Raw genomic sequence first — 21271 nt, 5'->3', positions numbered from 1 at the left:
GTGACTTAAACCCACACTTCCCCTGTCTGTGGGCGCTTTGCTCATGAACAACTGTGGGCTGTGTGGAGACAGCAGGGCTGTTCTGTACTGAACAGAGCGAGGCCAATAGGAAGAAGACAGGTATGCTGATTCCTTACAGCTTCCCCAGCTCACAGCTCATCCTGGGAGCCTGTGGACTTGGATGCAGCATGTCTCAGGAACCTGCTGAGGGTTGTGCTGCTGGTCTGTGGCCCTTACTTTGATCAGCAAGGATCTACAAGGTATCCTACTGTGCAGGACTGTGTAGCTGTCCTACTGTGTACGTTGGTTGTGAACTGTAAATGCAGAGTCATCTCTCTTTACAAACTGATAGTTCTTTTTTTCCAGTCCAAGAAACAGAAGAGACTCCCACCTCTTAGTTAACTCTGATCTGAAAAATTGGGAGGTCATCAACCTATCGCCTCAGTTTCTTCAGTTATTATTTGTCTTCAATAGCATAAGGAATAAAGAAGAGGGCAGAGCAAGGAAATAAGTGCCATATGGGCTAAAATGTGACAAGGGCCAGGCATGCAGGTGGCTCACAGCAATGACACCTCCTCTAGGGCTTCTAGAGTTTACCAATGCATCAAAGAGTTTTACATGTGAACTAACAAAAGCGTAATATCTTTCCATAGATCGCAGCTGCATTTTTAGGAGTGTTTCATTTTCCAGCTGTATTAGTTACTTTTCTCATTGCTGGGACATTACCTGAAAGAAGCAACTTGAAGAAGGAAGGGTAGTGTTTGCCTTGTGGTTCGAGAGTAAACATTGCCTTGTAGCGTAGGTTGTCCTGAAAATCGGAGTCCTTCTGCCCCCTGGGACTGCAGGTGTGCACCACCATTCCATGCCTTGCCTGAGCTTTGAGTTGTGCTCGTGAATCTCTCTTTAGTATTGTCATGTAAGGTCATCCAGTCCCATGCCAGTGTCTGTTCTGTTGTCCCCCAAGGAGCTCCTTTGTCCCCTCCCTGCCCTGCCTCCCTGTGCTCTTTGCACACACCATGTCAGGGCAGGCATGGCAGCAGCTGGTCACGTTGTCTCTACAGTCAGGAGTCAGAGTGAGGAATGCCAGTGCTGGGCTTGCGTTTTCCTTTTGAATTCAGTCTAGGACCCCAGGCCAGCGAATGATGCCACTTACAGTTAGGGTGAATCTTCCCACCTCAAGTAATCTGATCCTGGAGCTCCAACAGATGTGCCCAGGAGTTTATCTCTCAGGTGACTTGAGAATTTGTCAAGTTTACAATGATATCACACCAACAGAGGATGGTTTTTAGCCAAGAGGACTCACCCCACCTCTCCTCCCTACTAGCCGAGAATAGCACTGCCCTCCACTGCTGTGTGGCAGGAAGTGTTGACAGTAAAACCGTGAGAGTTACTGTTGACCACACTCCCGGGTGGATTTTCCCAGACACCCAGCAGCACAGAATACACCCGTGTGCCAAATGCCTGCTTAAAACGGAGGTAGTTACCAAGGTAGGAACTTCCAAGAAGAATCCTGTTTGTCCGGCGTGGGTTTTGTAGATTAGGGGTCACTTAACATTTTCCACTCACTAGCAAACGGGCTTCTGTGCCAGGGAAGGGTTGACAAAGGCCCAGACCATGTCCTGACAGAGCCCACTGTGGGGAAACACAGACATTTAGGTGACTGTAAAAACAGCTCCTGTCTAAAGTGGACTTCCCAGGTTCCCTCCGCCACCCGGTTCATTTTCTCTCTAGCACTTACTGTGACTTGACGGACTCCTCGCTTGTGCCCCAGCTTCTCTGTCACAGCGTAAGCAAAGTCCAGAACTTTCTAGTCTGCCTCCTGGCCGTCAGTTCTGTGGTTATGTGTTGCCCAGAGGGTGTGAAAGGAGCTTCCCCCAGGCAAGGCGCTCTGTGGGCTGTCTGCAGCGCTGCAGAGTCTAGGCTCAAGGCTTGGGCCAACTGAGGCAGCCATAACTGTTCTCAAACCCAATTACTCTAAGTGGATCACTGGGCCCCACACAGGAGTCTCTGATCCAGCAGACCTACAATGTGGTCGGAGAATTTCTAATTTGTTTTTGTTTTTTTGAGACAGGGTTTCTCTGTGTAGCTTTGGAGCCTTTCCTGGAACTCACTCTGTAGACCAGGCTGGCCTCAAACTCACAGAGATCCACCAGGCTCTCAGAGAATTTCTAGTAACTTCCAGGTGATGGTGATGCCACTGTTCCTCAGACCACTCAGAAGAACCATAGGATGGGGCCTCGATGTGCTCCACTGTATCTGGTGGATGGATTGAGGCGGGTGATAACAGGCTCAGAAGCTCCTTAGAGGCTACGCAGTGTCCCCATGAGGGAGACTGGGATCTGCAAGGGGCCCCAACAGTGGGACTGGAAGCAAAAGAGACTTCACACCCAGGTGACAGCAGAATCACAGGGCTTAGGGAGAGATGGGCCAGGGAGGATGAGGAGTAATTGGAGCGCTTAGGAGGAAAGGAGTACAGAGAACCCAGAGACACAGGCTGGGGAGGGGACGAAGGCAGCTGCTTGGGACAAGAGAAAGTAGATGCCTAAGCAGGGCTGGAGGATTCTACATGACTGTGAAAGAGCCTAGAGTTAGCAGTGCACCTCAGAGCTCAGGCAAGGCCTAGAGTGACGCCACTTACCTGTGATCCTAGCACTCAGAGGCAGAGGCAGAAGAGTGATTCAGACCAGCCCTGGCTGTATAGTAAGACCATGTCTCAAAATGCAGAGGTACCAGCAGTGACAGAAAACCCTGGGAGATAATTTTGAACCAGAGCGACAGGTTTTGCTGCCTTCCATATGGTGGTTTAAGCTGACACTATAAGCCTGATGAAGAGCAGCTCAGGAGAGCAGAAGTATACGGCACTCAGAAGAGTATGGGCTGCAGAGGTGGCTCAGTGGGCAGGAGCGCTTGTGCAGGCATGCAGACCTGAGCTCAGAGCAGCAGCCACACAAAACGGTGGCCATGACCATGTGTGTGCCTGTAACCCAGCCCCGAGGCAGGAGGATTGCTGAGGCTTGCTGGTTGCCAGCCTAGCTTGGGGCCCAATGAGAGACCCTGTCTCGAAGGAGTGAGACCAGATGCCGTCCTTTGGAATCTTCATTGAATGTGCGTGAATGTGTGCACTCCTACACACCGATGCATATACCATACACACACACACACACACACACACACACACACACACACCAGATACAGACACACACACGCATAGACATACACATATAGACACACACATACACACATACACACACACACACACACACACAAAGCTTGTCAAGAACACTCTGTACACGGGGAGCGGATGAACAGAGAAGTGAGTTGTGTGCTGTGAGATGTGTCAACAGACAAAAGGGTGTCACTGGGGAGGGACAGCATCAAATGGTAGACTGTCTTGGACACTGGCCCCAAAGCTGACAAATACTGGGATTCCTCGAAAGAATCACCCGCAGAGGAGTGTGCTATAGGAGCTGGTCTTTGGACGGTGCAGCCAGTCACTTTTCAACCCGCCTGTGCTGTTTTAGTTTGCCTCAGTAGTAAGCCATGCTGTGGTGGACACTGTAATCTGCAGCCCTTAGGAGGCTGCAGCAGGAGGATTGTGACTTTGAAGCTGGACTAGGCTACATGGTGAGATTTTATCTCAGAAGAAGAAGAGAAAAGAAATAAAAGTAGCCCTGCATACCGTATTCATACACACAGGCTGTGGTAGCCACCTGGCGCCGAGGAGACACAGATGGAATAGTTTGCTGGGGCAGAATTAAGATGGGGTCATTTTTGCCCCCTCTAAGCTAAGCACTGAGGAGCAAAGAGACTCCTTTGGGTTTGATCCGCATCCAGGTGCTCCTGGGACCTTGTATCCACTGGTGTCACGGTTTGTAGAGGGCTCCGACAGATCTTTCTGAAATGCTTAGGCTAGATTGATACAGAGAATCTATGTTTTTTCTGAACAGAGGATCCTCAGGTGATGATGGCTTGTCAGATGATAAGTATTTGCTTTCTAATTTGCGATGTTAGTTTAGTTGTGTGGATCTTTATAAACCCTCTTTTGGCTTTGTTAAATTTTTATGCATTTATTTTGCAGTAGACAAATCATGCATTGTCATCCCTGTGTTCTCGAAGACCTGCTGACCTTCATCCCTGGTCTTCGAGAACACAGGGATGAAGGTCAGCAGGTCTTTAACTGTTGTGTGGTGACTCAGCATCGTCTGTGTCTAGTTTCTAAGGATGCCATGCACAGGGACACAGACACACTGACCTGTGTTCTGTCTTTACAGTTCTGTACAGAGCTAAACCAGCCAATCCTGCCCAACATCCGGAAGTGGAAGGGGTCCCGAGGATGCTGGAGGTCCGTGATTGCTGAGAAGCCTTCGAGTCAGCTTCAGAAGGTACCCCTACCTGCCCATTTTTGTATTTAAACAGTATTTTCCCCAAATCAAGGGCAGTTTAAAATTTTCTTTGTCAATATTCTTGGTCCTGTTTCACATATCTGCCCTAACTTTTGATCATTTCCAATTCCCTAGGCCTCACTTCATATTTTGATCAGGGTGTATTCCTGCCCAGATAGAAACAGGAGCTTAGCATCTTGGGAAGAGAAATCCTGTCTGGGGACAAAGCATCTCTGTGTTCGTCTGTATGTCTGTCCTTTGTCCTTGTAATCCTCCCGTCACAGCTCTGAGAATTCATGACCACTGCAGTTCACGCAGGAAAGCTTTGCTTTCTGAGGTGGAACTTAGGCTCCTGGAGGAGCTCTGTTGAGATTTCCCTCTCTACTGTCCTCAAAGGGATGGGTGGATCTGCATATGAGCATTTTCATCCTCTCATATATTCATGCCTGAACTACCCACCTTGGAATATTTATATCATCAAGCTCTGGTTTGGGGTGTTTTGGGGGGGGTGGCCGGGGGTAGAGGTTGCCATCAATTATCTTCCTCCATTGATTTCCACCTTTTACTTTCTTGAGACAAGGTCTCTCAATGAACTGGAAGCTCAGAGATTCAGACTGGCTCGTCAGTGAGCGTCAGGGATCCACTGTCTCTGCCTTCTGCCCCAGTGCTGGGCTCACAGGTCACTGTGTCCAGCTTCTTAGGTGGGTTCTGGGCTCTGAGCTCAGGTCCCTCTGATTGTGTGACAGGGACTCTACTAACTGAGGCATCTCCCTAGCCTAGGTTCTTAGATTTTTAAGACTATTTCTTACAATCACTTGAATTGCAGAAACATCTGTGTAATCTTTGCACCAATGCAGATGTTTTTAAGGTTCTCATATGCCCCATCTGCTTACAACATTAGGAGTTGTATTTACGTGATGGACACTTGTAATTTGGGCTCTTAAATTATTAATGTAGACTAGATTAAATTTATCTGTCCATTTATTAGTATCGACTGTAAGTCCCTCTTCTTTCCAGTGACTGCTGAAAACTGTGCACGTAACTCCTTTCTCTGGGTTTGCTCTTTCAGGGGTGGAAACAGCCTTGTGGTGGGCAGTGAGTTCACAGTGGGCTGAAAGGAACTCATGTGGGATGCATTTGGTTTTCAGAATGTAGCCTAGGGACCTTCCTTTCAGTCCACACACACACAAAAAAAATGTCACTTTGCTTTATTTATTTATTTTTTGTTTAAGCATTTTGTATAGATAACAGTGTAGGAAAATTTCATGTGACTCTTAGAGTCCATTCATCTTCATTCACTCATTCATTCATTCAGCAAATCATTCATGAGAGGTTATTCATATATATGTAAGAAAAATAGACCCAGCGACCCAGCCTTACCTATGACCACTCTTTATAAGAACTTCTCGGTATCCCAGCTCCTTTCACTAAGTTTACAGCCATTATGTGGAACAAGTCAGCTCATGCTCCTTTAGGAGGGGAGCCAAGGCCATCAGAGTGCAGTCAGTGAGGGCTTATTTTATCTGCACCATGGAGCAGTAGCCCCTTCCTCAGTTCCCAGGACAGCCCCAGTAGAGGAGGAGATAGTGAGTGTTGGGGTGCTTCAGTGATGGAGCACGGACTAGCTTGGTGGGATGTCCCTTAGGTGATGGTGGCTTTGGACTGGGATCCCTGCCAGCATCAGGCTGCAGCCATGTTTGGGCCCGGCCACCTCTTATCATGGAGTATTATGAGTTCAGTGGGTCTAAGTCACCCAAATTAATAGTAGGTACAATTTCTTAAATTTTAAAGATGCATAGATCCAAGCCAGGTGGTGGTGGCGCACGCCTTTAATCCCATTCCTCGGGAGGCAGAGCCAGGCGGATCTCGTGAGTTCGAGGCCAGCCTGGTGCACAGAGCAAGTTCCAGGACAGGCTCCAAAGCTACACAGAGAAACTCTATCTCAAAAAACAAAACGAAACAAAAAGATAGATCCAAGAGTTATATTTCAACAGAATATGAGTCAAACATCATCTATCCATGGGCATGAACCTGTAGTCTACATGCTGAACAGCTGTTGTGTCTCTGAGCCCTGGAGTCATATCCAGGTACCAACTGGAGGGGCAGTTTACAATGAGAAAGCAGAGAGACATAGGAAGAAATGATTTTCCCCAAGGCAGACCCTTGTGATTGGAAGTGGCAATCTACTGTGAATCCAACGAGCTATCTCTGGCATAAGTGCTTTTCTATGGCTGTGGCTATCTTGGCCACCTAAGTCATATTTGGAAAGGGTGCCTGGGAGAGGGTTAGAGCCACAGTGAGAAGGAAGAAGTGTAGGGATGAGAAAGGTCCCGAGAAGCTGGATGTGTGTTAATCAGGCCTGAGGAGCACCATCAGAAAGGAGTCCTCCCAGGAGACCCCTTCCTCCCATATCCTGGAGGACTGTGGGGCTGGTGTGCTTTTCAGGCAGACGATATAAGTGATGCCTGAGGAAGCTTGCTCTGGAACTTCTCCTTGGGGAACAGTAAACAGCCTCAACTTCAGAGCCCACCGTAATGACTTCATTCTCTCTGTCTTCATGAGTCTTAAGTCACCCTGAGGGCCTTGCCTGGGTCCCCTGGCTCCCGGACACAGCTGACTGAGACCCAGGTGCGACCATACTTAAACTAGTGCGTGCTTTAGTGATGGGCAAGGGGGTCTTGCACACCATAAAAGGCTCACATTCACGTTCCCCCTCCTTCTGTCCTAAGCACACCTGTTCAAGGGAGGTGTGCCTGTCAAATGTCTGTCTGGGATGTGAGCTGAAGTTGTACGCAAGACAGCAGCTGCTCAGAGGTGGCCAGGGTTACTTCAGCAAAGAGGAGCAGTGACAAGCGCTGCTGGCTGGCTTGGTGGCCTGTTGATCTGCCCCTGGGGTCAGACACTTACAAATGCCCTGGTGGCCAGCAGCGGCTCAGCTGGAGTAAGCCGACAGATGGATGCTTTTCATGTTCGGCAAGGCCCCAGAAGCAGTGGTAGAAGCAGACAGCATGGAAGCTACTTCTCTGATTCCCAGAGCCAGAAGGGGGCCCAGGACTGTGCCCCACTACACCCCAAGTTTGTCTGCACCTCCCCACCGGTCCAGACTTCAGATCTGTGTGCATCCCTGTCCGTTTGCTGAATCCCTGGCCACTTGCCGAGAGCCCCTGTTCAATTTCAAGTCACTACTGCCACAAGCACTGACTTCTGTTCATCTGGCAAATACTGATTGAGAAGTGACTAGGTACTAGGCACCATTTGTGTAAGCAGTCGCTTATCAACAAGCCATACCTGCCCCCCCCCCAGAGTCTTATCTTTGAACCCTCATATTGGCACTTATGCTGTGGGGTTTTAGGGAAGTTACTCAGTCTCTCTGAGCAGCAGTGGCCTCATCTGTCAAATGGAGATGTGAGCTGCTACCTCGTAGCATGTGATGCTTCAAAAGGTGATCCTGGGCCTGGCTTATACCTCCTTTACCTCTTTCCATGAAGGGAAGAGCCAGGCAGCCTTGGCCATGAGTAAAACTCTGCAGTGGGTACTGGTGCTAGGTGTCTTGTGGCTTGGAGGTGTGTTCTTCATTATAGAAACACCCCGTGTGAGCATCCTTGAGAGACCTTGTAAGCAGAGCCTGCTGCTCTGTGTCTGGCCCCTCTGCCCTTCCCTATGCTGTGTGCCTGTCGGAATTAGGAACATGGTAACAAGACCCTGTTTCCATCTGCACTGCAGGGTCCCTGCTACTCTGGATTCCTGTGGGACACAGCAGCCAGTGTGGAACTGAGGGACATCCCCGGGCAGGAGAGCTCACCCAGCAATGGTCATGGGAAGGCTGTGGGTCCGAATCCATTCCTCGCCAGGTTCAAGGTATGCGCTTCTGTCATTTCAGAAATCCTGTTCCTTCCAAAGGGGAAGTCTTTGTAACACTGTGACCCAGAGAAGTCACATCTTTCTCACTTGATTTTTTTCTCTTAGAGTAGGATCAGTACCTATTCTGGAAGCTCTCCCAGTAGGGGACCTTCTGCAGGACAGGAGTGAGGGGGTTTTTGAGGGAATCTTTTCCACAGAGAAATCTAACCCACAGCAAGAAGGAAGACAGTTACCTAGAAGGAGTGGTCAACCCTTGTTGTCTTGGCAGAAAGGTTGTTTGAGCCCAGGAGTTCAAGACCATCCTAGGCAATATAGCAAAATCCCTTCCAAAAACAGGTAGGTAGGTAGGTAGGTAGGTAGGTAGGTAGGTAGGTAGGTAGATAGATAGATAGATAGATAGATAGATAGATAGATAGATAGATAGATAGATAGGTAGGTAGGTAGGTAGGTAGGTAGGTAGATAGATAGATAGATAGATAGATAGATAGATAGACAGACAGACAGACAGACAAATAGACAGATGATAAGAAGAAAGAAAAGTGGAAAACTAATTCATATGGGTGTGCCCAAACATGATAGACCGGAATCACCTTTTTTAAAATCAGGCACTCCTCAAGCTTGCCCTTCTGGGATAAGGCCCAGACTGTTTCCAAAGTGTGTACTGTGGTCCTATCTGCCTGGTACTAGTTAGTGTGTGCAGTGGTCCTAACTGCCCTGTACTAGTTAGTGTGTACCATGGTCCTATCTTTCTGGTACTAGTTAGTGTGTGCAGTGGTCCTAACTGCCCTGTACTAGTTAGTGTGTACCATGGTCCTACCTGCCTGGCACTGGTTAGTGTGTGCAGTGGTCCTACCTGCCTGGCACTGGTTAGTGTGTGCAGTGGTCCTACCTGCCTGGTACTGGTTAGTGTGTGCAGTGGTCCTACCTGCCTGGTACTGGTTAGTGTGTACCATGGTCCTACCTGCCTGGTACTGGTTAGTGTGTGCAGTGATGTCCTACCTGCCTGGTACTGGTTAGTGTGTGCAGTGGTCCTCCTGGTACTGGTTAGTGTGTACAGTGATGCCTACCTTCCTGGTACTGGTTAGTGTGTACAGTGATGTCCTACCTGCCTGGTACTGGTTAGTGTGTACAGTGATGTCCTACCTGCCTGGTACTGGTTAGTGTGTGCAGTGTTCTAATGCTGGTGCTGTTAGTGTGTGCTGTCCTACTGCTGGTACTGGTTAGTGTGTGCAGTGGTCCTAACTGCCTGGTGCTGGTTAGTGTGTACAGTGATGTCCTACCTGCCTGGTGCTGGTTGTGGTGCAGTGGTATGTGGTGTGGTTAGTGGGGAGTTTCAGATGCCATTGCAGATGCTCTAGGACCCTTCTTTCAGCTGCCCTCAGGCTCATTGTTTAGATGTAGGAGGAGGGGCCATTGAGCTTGTGGGATTGAGGTGGGATCAGGAGTCTGGCTGAGGGCCTGGTATTGCATTCATATATGTCTTGCCATGAAGAGCCATCAGCCATGTCTGGGAGCAGGTAGGCAGGTGGATCTGAGTGCTCTTCAGTGGCTGCATGCTTGGGAGTGTTCTGAATAAAATGCTTTGATGCTGCAGCAAGGGAGGGAGCCAGAAGGTCACTACAGAGGCGGTGAACCTCATCTCTGCTTAACTATAAATTCAAAGTCAAGCTTGATCCCTTGCAAGAGCCGGTTCGCCCATTCTCTATTGGACATTGAGACCCTTTCTTTCCATGTGCTCCCCAGCAAATGAGCCCAGCATGATTTATCTCTAGCAGGAGGCGGGGCTTGGGGATAGCGTGTGCCGTGGGATGTATAAGCCCCGTGTGTGCGTCATCTCTTGCATTTGTAGCTACAGAGATGATGGGATTAGTGTATGCTCACATACAGATGTGTCTGTTGTGGTACTCCGTGGCTCCTTCCATCCCTCGTCCTGCAGTGTTGATGAGGTCCTGTCTGCACACATGGCACAAGAGTCGGCCAGGATTGTCTTTAAACCTAGCATTAAACTTAATTTTTTTTTTTGTTTTTTTGAGACAGGGTTTCTCTGTGTAGCTTTATTCCTGTCCTGGAACTCACTCTGTAGCCCAGGCTGGCCTCGAAACTCACAGAGATCCGTCTGCCCCTGCCTCCGGAGTGCTGGGATTAAAGGCGTGTGCCACCACCACCCGGCTACACTTAACTTTTGATGACACATGACTTGTCCTGGCTCTGGCTTACTGGAACAGCAGCCATAACCAGCTCATGTAACTAAAAGGCAATATGGTATTTTTTTTTTTTTTTTTTTTTTTTTTCAGACGGGTTTCTTGTGTGCTTTGCGTTTCTGGTCATTGTAGCCAGGCTGGCTCAAACTCACAGAGATCCCTGCTCTGCTCCGAGTGCTGGATAAGCGTGCGCCACCGCCCGCTATTGGTATTTTTCTCAGAACTATTATTATGTTTTGAGAAAGAATCTCTCTATGTGGCCTACATAGTGAACCTCCCAGTCCTACCCCCTCAGCTTCCCATGTGCTGGCATTACAGAGTGAGTGACCATGCCTGGCACCTCTCAAAAACAACTTGTAAAACACTGCTTTCAGTTAACATTAAAAGGCAAACTACTTTTTAATAGGCTAATAAGAAGTATACTAGCTGTGGCATCAAGACTGATGGCTTCAAGTCATCTGAAGCCGGTACCCAGCCCAGCCCTTGACTTCTTGTTCTTCAAGTCATGTTCAAGTCAGGGCCCATGGTCTGGGACACGGAGAGCTTATCCTCACAGGCAGCATGTCCCAGTCCGAGTCTCGAGGTGTTTCTCAGGGCCCATGGTCTGGGACACAGAGATAAAGCAGCATGTAGTCCAGTCTACCAGGATTCACAGAGCATGTCCCAGTCCGAGTCTCGAGGTGTTTCTCTGCAGAGACAACAGCAGTTGTAGAACTGTCAGTCGTGGGTGCAATGATGGTGAACTGGGGACACACCTACAAGACAAGACTGGCACTCTCCACTTCTTGGGGCCCCTACACTCATCCTTTCTCAGAAGTGTTTAGTGTTTGTTGCCATGGCAGTTAAAAAGGCAGAATTGCTAAACGCAGAGCAGCTGAGCAATGTTTATGATTGCCCAGGAGATAAACTGCCCTTATATGTACACACTTTAAGACCACGAGAGTCGTCTTGGGGCTCAGGCTCTGGCTATATCTTCTGCCTAGTGTTGGTGAGCTTTTTACAAAGGAAGTAAGATTAAAGTGGATGTTAGCACACAGTTGGTTCCAAAGGAACAAAGAGGACTGGGTGGGGAACTTCAGGCTAGCCTTGTGGATAACAGCCTTGGGTCTGTAACATCTAGATGCTGGAGACACCTCCTTCTTGCTTACAATTGCTCAGAAGGTTCACAAACGTTCTAACACTTCCAGATAGGTGAAGTTTTATAGATCTGAAGGAGAAGAGGTAGGAGGCTGGAAGGGCATTAGTGGTAGACTTTAGAGTAAAGGAATCTAAAATAAAACACCTCGTGTTGAGCTAGCTTTGCTTCTGTTTACCATCATCAACTGTGTGATGAAGCTATTTATGAATCAGCTGTAAAAGATAAAAGAAACATGAGTATCTAATCTTTTTCCTTTTGCTGTGTTTTCTTCTACCCAGGTGGGAAGTAATGACCTGACCCTGGTTAACCTTCAGCTGACAGCCCTGGCCCTTCCAGGGGCTGAGAATTCAATCAAGAATCACAGTGATGGCCACCGGTTGTTGAACTTTGCACTAACGCTACAGGAAACTCTGAAAGGTAGGGATTCCCTTTCTTTGTGGCTGGGCACTACTCCTTCAGGGCAGGCAGTGGTTCCTCTTTCCAGACATCTCTCTGACCTCTTAGCCCAGCTACTTGCCAGCAGTCACGGACCCAGGGGCAACCACACTCCATGCTCTTATGGATGGTGTATCCCACCTTTGTGTCTGAGGGCCTCTCCAGTGGGTGCCAAGTTGTCAGCAATGTGGTCTGTCAGCCTCCTGGAATATAAGTGGCGATATTCCTCCCCTGTGACAACACATCCTGAGTTTACTCCTCTCGTGGTACCACCTGCAGTTCTGCACATGTCCTTGTGAACGATGAACAGGAGGTGACAAGGTGAAAGAATTGCATCTGGAGATCTTGAAACCCCTCCCATATTCTTGAGTCTTGACTGCTCTCCTGGCTTCCTAGACTTCTGGTCAAACTTGTCCCATCACAGTAGGAGATTCAGTAAATAACTGATTACAGAAATGTTTCTGTCCAGTTATAACTTTGCACTTAAAAGCTTTTTTATTATAGTGAAATAGACAAAAGTTGCCATTATGAAGATTAGTAAATTCATCCATAGCATTCAGTACATTCGCACTATTATGCTTCTGTTACCACCTCCTATCTTCAGAATATTGTCATTTTCCTTCTGAAATGCTATATCCACTAAATCCTGATCCCTGTTCCTTCAGTGTCCAGCAGCCACCAAATTATCTTTTTGTGTGTATGAATTTGACAACATGCTTCATTTAAGGAGAATCACATGGTATTTTCCCTCTGTGTCTGGCTTTTCTCACTTAGCTTAGTATTTTCCAGATTAGTGTGTTGTATCATGTATTAGACGGTCTGTCTTTTTTGTGGCTAAATAATATTCTATTGTGTATGCCACATTTTATTGTTTATTCACACATGTGTTGGTAGGTTCTTGGGTTACTTCCACTAATGTGCACTATGAATATGACCAGCACTCTGACCAGCATTCTACTTAAATGATAAATGTTCAGGCTGAAAAACAGTTGAACAAACAATTGAAAAACAGTTCAAACTAAGATATCCATCCAACAAGTAATTGTGTGGGAAACTCTTCACCCACAGCTAGTCTCTACCTATTAAAAGGATGGCTTGGCACCTTTTCATATCAGTGGACATTTCTATTCATCTCTACCTTTTAGATGCAGAAAAGAAAGGTGCTAGTTCATAATTTTTCTGCCTTAAGCAGATACCATTCACCCTCTGGTCTCCAGGGAGAGCTCAGGATTTTGTCAGAAAACTTCAGGCAGATTCCACATTGCCAAGGGACTACTGACTGACCACAGCATGACTCAGCCTTGACACATCCAGGTAGGGACAGTGACTCATGTCCCCCATGTCCCTGCTTGTAACTAATACCCAGTTAAATGTTAACTGGTGACCCAGCGAATTCAGGAAATGCTCCAGCCTGCAGCAAAGGAAAATCGATGAGTGCAGGGTTCTGCTCAAAGGCAGATAAAGCGCCTTTCCAAAGAGAGAGACAGAAGCATCTGATTTGCAAACTCCAGGCCTTTCTGCCTTTGTCTGGAATGTGAATCCCAATTGGGATCTTATGCTTGTCCTTTCACAGAACTTCCTTTCAATCTAACAGGGCTTGAGGACAGGGTCTCCCTCTGTGAGCCCAGCAAGTGTGAGGTAGGGTGCACTGCTCACAGCGTCTGGTAGGAAGGCCCTCAGGTAGGCGTGCACCTCAGTGGAGACCCATTTCAGTCTTCTCTGGCCCTTTCTAAAATCAAGGGAAGCTCTGGGGAAATTGGCCCAGCACTTGCTTCCCTCCCAGGAACTCAGGGAACAGTGACTAGGGAGCCCACCCAGGCATGTGACTAAGAGGAGAATTTGGGCTTCTGTGGCTGCACATTCTCTGGGGCAAAGCTGCAGCCATGTCACCTCTGACACACATTTAGCCGGAAGAACAAGTTGTGAGAAATATGGATGTGCCCGTTCAAAAAGAGCCTTTGTTTTCATTTGCAAAGCTACACAGAACTGGCTGATTGACCCCTGACACCAGCCTCCCTCCTGCTCGCCAAGCTGCCCTTTCCCACCGATCCTCAGGTCCGCACCTCACAGAAAGGCGCCTTCATTTATATGGGAAGCTCCCAGAACCCCAGGTTTTCCAGCCAGTAGACATGCTAGCTTTTGCCTTCATTCAGTCCTTCCCCGAACCACACTCCTCCATTCAGAACCGATTCATTGTCTGCACGGGCAGCAGGCCCTGATCTGAGTTTTCTGTGTCAGGGGGAACAGCAGCCCCGGCCTCTCCCTCCCTAAGTCTTTGTGAAAAATTCTGGGTTTGAGGGCCACCTCCATGACTTTGGGCAAATTATTCAGTTTTCGGGTCTGAGCTTTCTACCTACAAGGAGGAGACAGTGACATCACCTGTCTCATGGGAGTGGTGGCAGTTAAATGACATGCTCGTGTCCAAGAAATGGTCAGTGTAGTGCCTGATACATTGTAAGGGCTTGGTGACTGGTCATCGACCCTGGTCAGGTATAGCTTGTGATCAGCAATACTCTCAAGTTGGTTTTCCTGCTAGAAACTGGCATTGATTTCCCCACATAGTCCTGGCTCACCCTGATTTGTACCATTGGATGTGAACTATATGTTAGGAAGTTGAGCAGCAGGAGAGGCTTCTCATGGGCCTGTCCTGCTGGAGGAGGGCAACATTTGTAGCACACAAGTGCCCCCTGCTGGCCTGTTGCGTCATTTCACTTTAGATTTCTTTTCCTTGAGCCGTCATTATGACTGCATACTCACACCGAAGAAAAGGAATTTGCTGAAGGCCTTGGGCGGGCCATTGTCTATGAACTGCTTTCTCTAACGTGTCTCCCACAGAGTGCAACAGAAACCTCCTTCCCTAGGGCCTGTGGCTCCCCTGCAGTGAATTCCCTGCAAGGGTCAGCCCTGACCCTGGGAATCTAGCAGAGCCTGGCTGGGGCCATTGTTCTTTTTCAAATTCTTACTCATATTACTTGGGAAATACTTCATAACCCTTCCATTTCCTGCGGACTGTGGGAGAAATGTCTAAAATACTTCAAAGAGACAATCCTGCCCCTTGGCCCCTGCCCTCTCTTTGTAGACCTCCCTAAACACACACAAGTCAGTCATTTCTGCCACTGTTTCGGTCAGACCCTTGTTGGTGTGGCCCAGGAGAGAAGGAAGGAGGCTTGTGCTGCTTGGGAGATCCTGTGCCAGGTATTCACGGGAGCTCAGGTCTTCCATGTCTCACCACAGCTATCAGGAAATGGATTGTTCTCTCCATGTGATGTACCAAAGCCCTGCCTAAGGCCACCAGGCTGAGAGGTAGCGATGCCCATAGTCACCCAGCTCCTTTCTCCTAGGACAAGGACAGGAAGCTGTGTTCACAGAAGTGCTACTCTGTAGTTAATTGCATAACCACTCTTCTAGCTATTGGGGGAAGCTGAGACACGGCAATGCAAATTCAAGGACCGCCTGGGTTACAGGATGGTCAAGGCCATCCTGGGCAACTTAGGAATGTCTTGTCTCAAAGTAATAAGCAAAGAGGGCTAGATAGAGTCCTTGCCTGTAGTGTACCATATTCAGTCTCCTGTGTGTAAAACAGAAAGAAAGGAAGAGGAAAAGAAACTGTGGTCCATGCTTATCATCCCAACTGTGGATAATCATGAGTTCCAGGCCATTTTGAACTGCACAGCAAAACTATGCCTCAAAAACCAGAGAGAGAGAGAGAGAGAGAGAGAGAGAGAGAGAGAGAGAGAGAGAGAGAGAGAGAGAGTGTTAAAACCAGAACTGTTGATGACACATTTGTTTGACTTCATTGTCACTGTAGCAGGGGCGTGAGACGCGTCTCTATGTACCAGGGGGTCACTGTGCTTTAATGTATGAGGAGCTCGTGAGTCCTTAGTACCTGAGGGAAGAAGAGTCTGCATAGCACCAGCTCTTGGTTTTGAACACACCTTCAGGTGGAGGAGATGGGGTTTCTTGGAGAAGTGGCTAACTCTGGGGCTAGACTAGAAAAGATGCAGATAGTTCGGGGCATTTCGGCAGGTCGCAAAGAACGAACACACTTAGACCAGAAACAACATGGGGGAAACTTGAAAGCTCCTTGCTGGAAAAAAAGGAAGTAACAAAGTAAATAGCACAGTACTGAATTATAACTCAGGGTTTAAAATAAATAACCAGTTCATACTCATGTAAACAAATAGAAAGAAGACATATCAAATCGTCTGAGTGAGGATGTTGCTGTTGATGATAGTGTAATTCCTCACATTGCAGGACTGACATGGGAACAGCCTCTGGCAATGAGGCCAGCAGCATCTAGAATATGAACAATGACCTTACTTTTAACTGGTCGTCTGTACTAAGAACAAGAAGCAGAAACACAGATACTTGAGTGAATTTCTCACTTCAGCATCATTTACAGCAGTAACTTTTGTGGGGGAAATCTAAGAAATGGCCTATGACATGAGGATAGTAAACTGTAGGTGTCACTTTGGGTGATGGATGCTCTCAGTAGACCTCTGAGTGAGGGGAAGACACCCAGCCTTTCTCCTGGTTCATTGTTCTGACCTGATCCCCAGGCAGAGAGAACATGCCTGCCAATCAGAGAGTAGTTGGTGCCTGCCTCTCTTTCATGGAGGTCAGAATACAGTTTGTCGGAGCCAATTCTCTCCTTCCACTGTGTGACTTTTGGGTATCGAACTCAGGTCACTAGGTTTGACCGCTGGCACTTTACCTGCCGAGCCAGCCCACATCTGGCTTCTTAAACCTTCACTCTGGAGCATCCAGCTACTCGAGGATTTGCCAGACTGTTTCATTCCTCCGAGCTCCTGGACATGTTCCTCCCATCCTTATTGTCCTGACAGCACCTCCCAGGAGCCAACCTGGCCACCCTCCTTGTACGACATGCCCTTGGTACCTGTTTCTGGGTATGTCCCTATCCTCTGCTCCTGGTGGTTTTTTCCTCTGTCTCTCCATCAGACTGTGAGCTCCTAGAGGACAGGGATTGTGTTTTCTTCATCCATGGCTCCAGCATGAGCAGCTTCTAAGGAGGCACTCTTAAAGGTTTGCTGAACTTTTGCTGGATATCTATCTGAGCAAGGTCTTTTTTCCTTTTTTCACTGTAAGTTTAGGGCCCAGAAAGACTGAATGGGGTGTTCCTGTCTCACACTACCCCTCATTTTCAAATTACCCTATGCTTAAAGTCAGTGGGTACACAAAAAATACCAGGAGAACAAGAACTAGGCCTGTGGCCCCAACCCTGAGTGTCCAGGCCGGGGGATCCCCGTCCCCTCAAGTGGCCGGGGCCAGTGTTGGGTTTTGCTTCCTGCCTGCTCTTTACTTCTTGATTTTCTTCCTTCCATTCCCAGGAGAAAAAGATGTTGTTATTTTGGGGGATTTTGGACAAGGACCAGATAGCAATGATTATGATATCCTAAGGAGAGAAAAATTTTATCACCTGATCCCAGCTCACACCTTCACCAACATCAGCACCAGGAATCCCCAAGGCTCCAAGTCTGTGGACAACATCTGGATCAGCAAAAGCTTGAAGAAAGTCTTCACAGGTAGGGGAAATGCCTCCCACCCACGTGCCCCGTACTGTCTGTGTTCAGTAGTGGGCTGTGGACCTGTAAACATCTGAAGTGACCGATATTATTTTGTTCCTCTTCTACAGATACTTACAGGGTTGTGATAAAAGAGACTGTGTCATTGTTTGGTCAGAGACATCTGTAAGAGGGAAGGGCATGTAACAAGTAGTTTAAAGGCAACCATTAGTCCATGTAAGCATTTTACACGCGAACCCAGCTATAGTCACCTCTGAAGGTCATCAGGGGCATGATTCAGAGATGAACTGATGGCTTCCGTGAACTTTAAGGATGCTTAGTCATTCAGTGAACATTGCCAAGCATTGAAATGCTGTGCTGTGGAATGAGGTACACCACACACTTGCAGGGGTGAGAAGACAGGTCACTGTTAGTGTTTCTGTCACCCTGACAAATATACTCAAGATCACCAACCTAGAAGGAAGAAAGGTTTATGTGGACCCCTAGTTTCAAAGGCTTCAGTCTGTGATCACCTGGCCCGGCTGCTTCTGACCTCTGGTGCGCTGGTACATCGCAGTAGAGATATGTGGGCACCCGTGGAAGGCCCCTGTGTCAGGAATCATGAGCCCTTCTTTCGTCTGTCGTCTCCCCTCACACACCTCTTAAAGCAGCCAGAAAGGAGAGCGAAGGATTCAGGGAGGGGCTGGAGTCCAGTGTTCCTGGAACGGCACACACCCAGTGACTTAATTTCCCCCACCTCTTAAACCTTCTACGACCTCCCTCTGGTCCCATCATCCGGGGACCAAGCCTACAACATGTGAGAATTTAGGGAACACTTAGGAACCAAATCATAACACATCATATAAACACAGAATGAGAGAAGTACTCAGAGATCCACAGGGGACACAGCATGGTGGATGTCACCTGTCCCCAGACTGTGACCCAAAGAGCCGGGAGACAGCAGTATGGAAGAATGGTAGGCTCGTCTGTGTGTGAGTGCTGCAGACGGAAGGAACCTGGAAGGGACCGTAGGGCTTTTAGAAGGTCAGGATGCCGGGCACCATCCCCTGACTTGTACTGGGGTCATTGATAAAAGACAAGCATGGCATTCTCAGCCTCTCCTGCAGCTTTTCAGAACTCAGGTGGATGTGTCATGTACCTCAGAGAGGGACTTAAACGGGCAAAGAAGCAATTCCTGGGTCCCGCTGAAAGACACCACCACACAGTTGGGGCCCCGCTCTTTGGGATTTAGAATGTGGATGACTGTGTTCCAGCACTTTCCTCTCTCTGGACACTGGTTTCCTCCTGGGCTCCAGTGGACATTGACTGTCTTATCTGAGGCAAGATGTAATTTGCAGAAGTGCTTTGGAGGCCAGGGCCTACTAGGTCCCCTGGAGGACACTTGTGGGAGGCGTGTGTATCAGGAATAGTGAATCTGAGCCGTTCTTCCATCTGCGCCCACGGCCACCCCAAGGTGTGGAAGCCCCAAGGTGTGGAAGCCCCAAGGTGTGGAAGCTGAGGAATAGGGACAAGTCCGTGTTGTTGTGTGTCCCCCCCCCATACACACACAGCTGTCAGTCAAGGTGCCTAGGCCAAAACCAGAATCCAGGCCCTTCAGATCTTACATTAACCCTGACGTCATATATCACAGAGGACTGCAACGGTGCCTTGTAATTATTTTATAATCATTTGTTGATTTCATATATTTCTGTCTTTGCTTCAAAAGTATCATTACTTTTTCAATAACCACAGTAAGTTTCTCTTTTCCATCCTTTCTGTAGGAAGAAGTTGTCCTCTAGCCTCTCTTAGGTGATTTTTTTTTCGTTGTGAAGCAAATCTTTCACTGACTATCAAATTTATTTTATTAGTTTGTTATTAGTGGGATAGTAGAGTACTTGCCTAGCACATGTGAGGCCCTAGGTTTAATCCCTAGTACTGAAAAAAAAAAAAGAATTAAAAATACTAATTCAACTCAGGTTATAATAAAAGAGAGCATGAAGTTGGAGGGGCAGATATATTTGGGGGTCAAGGGACAGTTGGAGAGAGTGGGGTGGATATGAACAAGATACATTCTATATGCATAAAAATTTAAGAATATGCTAAAATATTTTTAAAAAATGATAAAAAAAAATCTTATTTTAGTTTTGTTGGCCATATTATCATTGCATGAGCAAGGAGTAGGTCCTCCTGCACACTGTTTAACTGGACAAGGGGCCTGGTCTCTGGGTGCTTTCAATGCCTGTGAGAATAAACTGCCATCTTTTATATTATATAAAAAATAAAATTGTGCGTGCAGGTCAGTCTACCAAGGTCATCAGGGCACCTTGACTTACAGATGAGTAGTGCTGCTCACGCCTTGTCCTAATTCTTGGTCTCTTCTCTCTCTCCAGGTCACTGGGCTGTAGTGAGAGAGGGTCTCACAAACCCTTGGATTCCGGATAACTGGTCCTGGGGTGGAGTAGCTTCTGAGCACTGTCCTGTGCTTGCTGAGTTGTACATGGAAAAGGACTGGAGCAAGAAGGAAGTCGCCAGGAACGGCAGCGGAGTCACCTTAGAGCGGAGTGAGGCCAACATTAAGCACGAGCGATGATGACATCACTCTTTCCACCCTCTGGCTCAGGAGGGCATGGGAAGGAGCTGGCGCTGAACGGTGAGAAGATCCAGGGCCTTTGAATCACCATTCTGAGGACTTGGTTTTGGTCCCTGGAACATGGCCTGCCTTGTGAATACTAGAACCTCTCCCGAGGGGAGCCTGTCAAGAAGGCACTGGCTGTGCTGGGCACCAGGTGAAGCTAGCTGAAACATCAACACCTCGATGCTGGACAGCTGAGTTCAGGCCTGGGGCGGGGGCTGCGCCGCTGGCCACATTGAAGGACAGCGTGAGAACCGAGACTGCGGTAAAGCGGAGGGGAGGGGATGGCTCAGGCTGACAAGCCATGCCGCAGCTCTCATTTCTGCCTCCCCAGGACGTGGTGTTCTGCCGACAAATTCCAGGAAGCTTTTAACTGTGATGAATGCACTTCTCAAAGATTTTTAGTTTTGTTTTGAAAAGTAATAATAAACAGATTAATCTGACTGGCTGCAGTAAGGGTGTGGGATGGGCCGCCTTGCTCTGTCACCTTAGTCTGACCCTCCCTGTGGGCCATGGCCACCCACTCCCAAATGCCCTTTTCTTCCCTGTCCCTTTTATGTCCCTACCTGAGACCCTACAAAGGTACCTTTCACATGTCTGGCATCCCCATTATCTCTTCCCTCCCAGCTTCTCCTTCATCTACACTTCATCAGATTTCCCCCGGAGGACCACTTTGCTTCTGGGCCTTTAGTGTAGGACATGAATTCTACCAGAAACACTCAGTTCCTCCCACTTCCCCAGACATTTGCTTAGCTTAGAGCCTTCCTCTGTTGTTTCTGAGGCATACAAGGTCTTTATATCAGCAGATTCTGCACTTACAGGTCCTGCCAACCACAGATGAAAACGTATCTTTTAAATTGTGTCTGTGCTGAACAAATGCGGTTCCTTGTCATCATTCCCTAAACGGTACAGCGTAACTGTTTTATGGGATGTTTTCTCAGGTGTCTTCGTATTGTTTGGATGGTTTGACATGTGAGAAGATGTGCAAAGGCTGCGTGCAAATACCGTACCCTTTTGTGTACGGGACTCGAGCATCCTTGGACTTTGTGTTTTAGAGGGAAGAGTCTGGGAACCAGTTCCCTGTGGATACTAAGGAATGG

General features: G+C 48.0%; 1 protein-coding gene across 1 annotated transcript in view; it reads left to right on the top strand.

The window, feature by feature from the left end:
- The window catches only part of Eepd1 (endonuclease/exonuclease/phosphatase family domain containing 1), a 111298-nt gene extending 90684 nt beyond the window's left edge, over positions 1-20614 (top strand). Inside the window, exons 4-8 of the mRNA XM_028872573.2 lie at positions 4272-4382; positions 8106-8240; positions 11861-11999; positions 17366-17560; positions 19930-20614. Of these exons, the coding sequence (XP_028728406.1) occupies positions 4272-4382; positions 8106-8240; positions 11861-11999; positions 17366-17560; positions 19930-20129 (780 nt within the window). The 3' untranslated portion in view covers positions 20130-20614. The remainder of the gene's footprint in view (positions 1-4271; positions 4383-8105; positions 8241-11860; positions 12000-17365; positions 17561-19929) is intronic.
- Positions 20615-21271: the final 657 nt, after the last annotated feature.

This window comes from Peromyscus leucopus, chromosome 7, assembly GCF_004664715.2.
Source record: "Peromyscus leucopus breed LL Stock chromosome 7, UCI_PerLeu_2.1, whole genome shotgun sequence".
NCBI lineage: Eukaryota > Metazoa > Chordata > Mammalia > Rodentia > Cricetidae > Peromyscus > Peromyscus leucopus.
This window is presented reverse-complemented; position numbering and strand designations above follow the sequence as displayed.